This window comes from Silurus aristotelis, assembly GCF_946808225.1.
Source record: "Silurus aristotelis genome assembly, chromosome: 6".
Lineage (NCBI taxonomy): Eukaryota > Metazoa > Chordata > Actinopteri > Siluriformes > Siluridae > Silurus > Silurus aristotelis.
The window spans coordinates 26,028,914-26,034,913 of record NC_139579.1 but is presented as its reverse complement, the minus strand read 5'-3'; the positions used below and the strand labels follow the sequence as shown (position 1 = coordinate 26,034,913).

General features: G+C 38.5%; 1 protein-coding gene across 2 annotated transcripts in view; it reads left to right on the top strand.

Annotated features, from left to right (window-relative positions):
• Positions 1 to 716: 716 nt before the first annotated feature.
• The window catches only part of kif6 (kinesin family member 6), a 95,967-nt gene continuing 90,683 nt past the window's right edge, over positions 717 to 6,000 (top strand). The window contains exons 1-2 of one of the 2 annotated variants that reach the window (XM_083544615.1): positions 717 to 870; positions 3,153 to 3,262. In XM_083544615.1, the coding sequence (XP_083400741.1) occupies positions 811 to 870; positions 3,153 to 3,262 (170 nt within the window). In that variant the 5' untranslated portion in view covers positions 717 to 810. The remainder of the gene's footprint in view (positions 871 to 3,152; positions 3,263 to 6,000) is intronic. The other variant, XM_083544614.1, reaches the window with a different exon arrangement.

The window sequence follows — 6,000 nt, the reverse complement described above, 5'->3', positions numbered from 1 at the left end:
CTCTTCCTCCACTGATTTAAACTCCTCTACCTCGTTGGCCTGCTCCTCTTCCTCCTCTAAATTGAACTCCTCTTCCTCGTTGGCCTGCTCCTCTTCTTCCATGGCCAGCTCTTCTCCCTCCTCTGACTCGAATTCCTCTTCCCCTGACTCTGCCTTCATCCATTGTGTTTGTTTGGAATTTTCAGCAAACTGTGCACTCTGAACTTGCTTTTGTACATGTGGTCACAGCCTTAGCAACAAGTGTCTTCAATTTTGAGTCGTTGTGTGTAATGAATGACGCCAGGTGTGTTCATTGTGTTCAAATATTGCTGACTGTGGCAAGCATTTTGCATCACATGAGCTTTCATTTGAGAATATGAGCAGAGTTCTTTTGCAACTTGTGTTTTAGCAAAGAAAAATGTGTTAAGATTTATGAGAACGGAGGATTGTGTTTTGTGAATTGTGTCTTCATGTAAAATGTGTTTATGATATTAAAAAATGATGGCTAGATTTAGTAAATGTGTTTAGACAACTGGTCATTTGGTTTAGAGGATTGGCTTTTGTGTTTTAGCATTTGAGAAAAACTGTAAAGTTGTATCATGTTTCATGTCATGAGTGACAGTTCTGTTTGCCTGCTTATAGCCAATCCCTTGTGAATAGCCCGCCCTTAAATAATATCCAGCCAATCACCTGTCGTGTAGCGAGCACTTGATACTGCATCACTTAGCAACCGTGATAAACACAGGAAGTGGCCGAGCAGGCGGAGAGGAGAGCCATTTAGCGTGACTTTTCTTTCATTTCTCATTATCTGACAAACGGTTGCGGGTGAGAATGATGAAACAAACCATACAGATATTTGCTCGTGTTAAACCGACAAAGAAGCCGACCGCGGTGAGTAGCGTGACCGGAAGAGAAGAAAAAGAAAGCTGAAGAAAATGAAAGCAATAAAGAAAAGTAAATAAAGTGATGGCTGCAGTGAGCAGTTTCCATCAGTCTGATGACTTTAGAGTTTAAACGGTTTTTAAAATGGTCTCTAATTTAACTTACAGGTGTTTGTGCCTCTATTTATTATTATTATATTGTTGATCAGATGCATTGCACTATTCAGTAAATCCAAACACATGATACAAAGCATCAGTTCATTAGTCCCTGAATTGGAGAGATGACCAGAGCATAGTAAAAGTTCATATGTGATGCAACTGACTTATACACTGATCAGGCATAATAATGTTATGACTGGTGAAGTGAATAACACTGATGATCTCTTTATCATGGCACCTGTTATTGGGTGGGAAATTTTTATCAAGCAAGAAAACATTTTGTCCTCAATGTTGCTGTGTTAGAAGCAGGAACAACGCACAAGCATAAGGATTTGAGTAAGTTTGGTTCAAGAAAGAAACAGTGGTGAACCTACGACAGGGTCATGATGCATGTGGGGAGAGAAGGCTGGTGCTGTTGATGCTTGAAGGGTCAGGAGTGTTTTGGCAGCAAAAGGTGGACCAACACAATATTAATCAGGTGGTCATAATGTTATGTCTGATCGGTGGTCTTAATGTTATGCCTGGTGTGTAGAGAATAGTGTGTAGTATTCATGATCTTATCAGTGCACGTCGAATATGCATTTGTAGTGCCGTGCATAAATATTCACACCCCTTAAATCTTCCAATAAGTCCTGGGAACTGTAAAGGAGTTCAGAAAAACATGATTATCTTCTACTTTATCACTTTATGTACAAATTAAATAGTACATGTTGTTTTGTTTACTTAAAGTATTCAGAGTCAACTGCTTCTCTAATTAAATGTCTTTATTTGGACAACCTACTGTAGGCAGAATCATGGTTTTACTGTAGTCGCACTTAATGCTTCACGAGATGACTAACCCTGGTCATGTACTGTACTACGCAAAGGTTTTAGGCAGGTGTGAAGAAATGCTGTAAAGTAAGAATGCTTTCAATTATATATTTTGTATTATTATTATTATTTTTATTCATTTACAAAATGCAAAGTGAAAAGAAAAATCTAAATGAAATCAAGCACACTCGCACAAAGCCAGGGATTTTTGTAGGATTAGAGTCAGGTGTTTGATTGACCAATTATACCAAGCAGGTGCTAATGATAATCGAGTTCATATGTAGGTTGAAACCCAGTCATCAACTGAAACAGAAACAGCTGTGTAGGAGGCTTCAAACTGGGCGAGGAACAGCCGAACTCTGCTACTAAGGTGAGGTTGTAGAAGACAGTTTCATGTCACAGGTCATACACCGTGGCAAGACTAAGCACAGCCACAAAACACAAGGTCTATCCTAGTCAAAGCAGACTGCTGTTTTTAAGATGTGCTGTTCACATCTCTGTGGTTGGCCACATCATGCTTACTTTTCTTTGACATCAGATGATGCCCAGCAGTGCCATCAGCAAAGAACTGGTGGAAATCAATGGAAACCTTGTTTACACCCTTGTACTGTCTGCAGAAGTGTGTCCTGAAGTGTTCTTTATGGAAGAATTGCGGCCATACTTCCGACAAGGAAACAAGGCTAAGCGACTCAACTATGCACGAAAAAATACAATAAGAATTGGGGTGCAGAAAATGGCAGCAGATGCTCCGGAATGATAAGTCGAAAACAAGTTTGTTTGCCGAGCGGCTGGAGAGCAGTGCTCCAGTATGTTAATGGGTTTTTTAAACAAATGCTGTGAATTTAAAAGAAAACAACACAGATAATAAAATATACATGCATGGTTTGTTGTTCCAGCATATACGGTACATTACAACTTTATTTGCACATTCGGTGCCACCAAGATGAGGATGAGTTCCTGTTTGACTCCCTTTCCACTCAAGGTTTCTTCCTTATGCCATCTCAGGGAGTTTTTTTTTGCCACTGTCGCCACCGACTCGATCATTAGGGCACAATTTATAAGGGATAAAATTATAGGCACTAAACTTATAAGCACTAACATATTAATTCTTAATATAGTATATATAACTCAAATGGTAAAAAGCTTGAAACCCACCATATCTGTGCAGTTTATACGGAATCTATTATGTCCTGAGGTGTATTTGCAGGGAAAGCACAAAAATGTGCACAATGTCTTCAATGCAGTGGGCCACTGATGTGTAGCATTTGTAAAATTGTTCTGTTCTCTTGAATGACGAAGCTTTGCATGTCCTGCTCTTGCCAGGTGTACTCTGTGGATAATGAGGAGCAAAGCGTAGGCAGTTTGGAGTTCGTCCTTCCGAGGGATCTTGCAGACGGCTTCGTCAATAACAAGAGGGAGAGCTACAGATTCAGGTGAAAGAACGGAACCCCTCACATTGCTGTAGGCTCATTGTAAACATCAAGGGTTTAGGGTCACTAAGGGTCACTCACTAGAAATGAGTTGCACGTTATGAAATGTTAGTATGAGCTAACACCGATATCCGAATGGCAAATTTTAATCTAATTCTAATTCTATTTGTCCCACTCAACCTCCAGGGAATTTTTTTAACAACTGATCCGTGATTTAATTGGAAGAAAAACAATAAAAATGGTAAAAATGTCAAGAATGGAGGAATAAACTAGAATTTACAGTGGAATTAATTATAATTGCAAATGAAATAAAGTAAAATTTAATGTACAGTAATAGAAATAAATGGAGATTATGGAGTTATTATGATGAAAATATAATATAGTGTAGCTAGACCACTGAGAGACACTTTTGTTCTCACCCAGTTGTGGAAGTCACTAATAGACAAATAGAATGGTTTGTCCAGTGACGTGATTTGAATTGACTTTCCAAATCTCTTTTGTTCATGGATGATTCAGGTAAAGGACCATAGTTTATTCCCATATTAATCCCAGTCTCATCTAAGATCCTTTTTGGTGGAAGATGCAGTCAGATAATTGCCCATTATGAATTTGCTCTCATACGAAATTCGCCTCAAATCATATTAAAATGGTTAAAAAATAAGTAACTGGTAGCATTTGTTCAAAAACTGTCAATAGGTATACATCCTGAATGAAATCCAGCTGCTTTCGAATACAATTTATTTTATTTTAATTGTATATGTATAGCACATATACACATATACATTTTATTCCTATACATTTGTCCCCATAAGTTTACTCTTAATGAGCAAGCCAGAGGCGGTGATGGCATGGAAAAACTCCCTGAGACGATAACAGAGAGAAACCAGACTCAAAGGGGAACCCTGCCTCATCTGGGTGACACTAAATATCCATTCATCATAGTTTAATTAATCATTGTTGAGGTTATCATTGTATTAGTCCTAAGCCATTGTAGCAAAACTGTTCATATAAATTGCAGTTATAATACATCTTTATAGTCACTAAGTGGTACAACAAATATTTTTTCTGGCTGTCCATGTGGAGCCATTCTCAGCAGCAGTGAGTGGTTAATATCTGTTTAGAACTACATCCAAAACATCCAGAGGTGTCCAGACACATTGCTGTTTATTGTTTCAACCTGTTTGGATTTGTTATTGGATCCATTACAGATAAGTAGTGATAGAACACAACAGTGCATGCTGTAATTAAACAAAAAAGATCAACAAATGTGGGCTAATATAAAGCAGAGTTTTATCATGAGGTTGATAACTTTCTAATAACAGTGTGTCCCAAGAAGTTTTATTCCTCTTATATCACAAGTGACCAACAGTTGTTAATAAATGAATAAACAAATGAATGCAACATTCTCTCACTTTTTAATTTTTTATCAATTTATTGTTACATTTGCTGATCCACTATGTTCACAAAACAGTTTGTTCTTGTTATCACTTGCATTATGTATGGCAGATAGAAACAGTGATGGTTTCAAAGACCGACCAGTACAAAGCAACACTAGAGGATTGATTATTAAATGTCTTCTTATATCTGTTTCTATTAAACAATAATATATTTGAATGACCATGTACATTTAAGGCTGGGTTTTTCCTGCATATAAACATCAGAGCTACTGGATTTGGAAAAAAATTATGGTATGGCTAGTTTCTGTCCACTAATTGTGCTGGACAAGCCAAATTTGAGTGTTTGTATCACTCCACTTGTCGGTTTGCTTAATTATTCAACAATTTGTTATTATGAAACTATGGTGTACATTACTACACTTAGGCAGTCAATTAGTCTGTGTCGTTATGGCATGCAGTGACTTGTTTAACTATTTCTGTTGACTGAGGAAACAAAAAAAAAAATCATATCGCATCCGAAACGTCAGATACCCAATAAGTTGTACAAGCCAGTGCACTCTTAGTGCCAGTCCGAGGCCCGGATAAATGGGGAGGGTTGCGTTAGTAAGGACATCCAGCGTAAAATATGTGCCAAATCAAAGAGGTGGATCACGAAGCAGAAATACATACCGGATTTGTGGAGGCCCTGGGTTACCAACGACCGCCACAGGTATTTTTAGCTAACAGGGTACCGGTGGAAATTGGAAAAAATTTACTGTTGGCCGAAAAAAAGGAGAAGGAGAGGAGGAAAATGTCTACAGAGACAGCAGGGAAAAAAAAAGTGTAGGAGAGTGGAGGTTTGGGTTTTTACTTTAAATGTTGGTAAGAGCAGGAAGGATAAAGGATGAAGCAGGAATTGGATAGGATTAGTAAGGAGAAAGTGAGAGCAGCGATTAAGAAGATGAAGAGTGAAAAGTCGGTTGGACCAGATGACATACCGGTAGAAGCATGGAGATGTTTAGGAGAGATGGCAGTGGAGTTTTTAACCAGATTGTTTAACAGGATTTTGCATGGTGAGAGAAGGAGTGTGCTGGTTGATCAGTTACACCTGAAGTTATGGGAAAGAGTAATGGAAACCAGGCTGAGAGAAGAGGTGACCATCTGTGAGCAACAGTATGGTTTAATGCCGAGGAAGAGCACCACAGATGCAATATTTGCTTTGAGAATGTTGATGGAGAAGTATAGAGAAGGTCAGAAGGAGTTGCATTGTGTGTTTGTGGATTTAGAGAAAGCGTAAAACAGGGTGCCGAGAGAGGAGTTGTGGTATTGTATGAGGACGTCAGGTGTGTCAGAGAAGTATGTGAG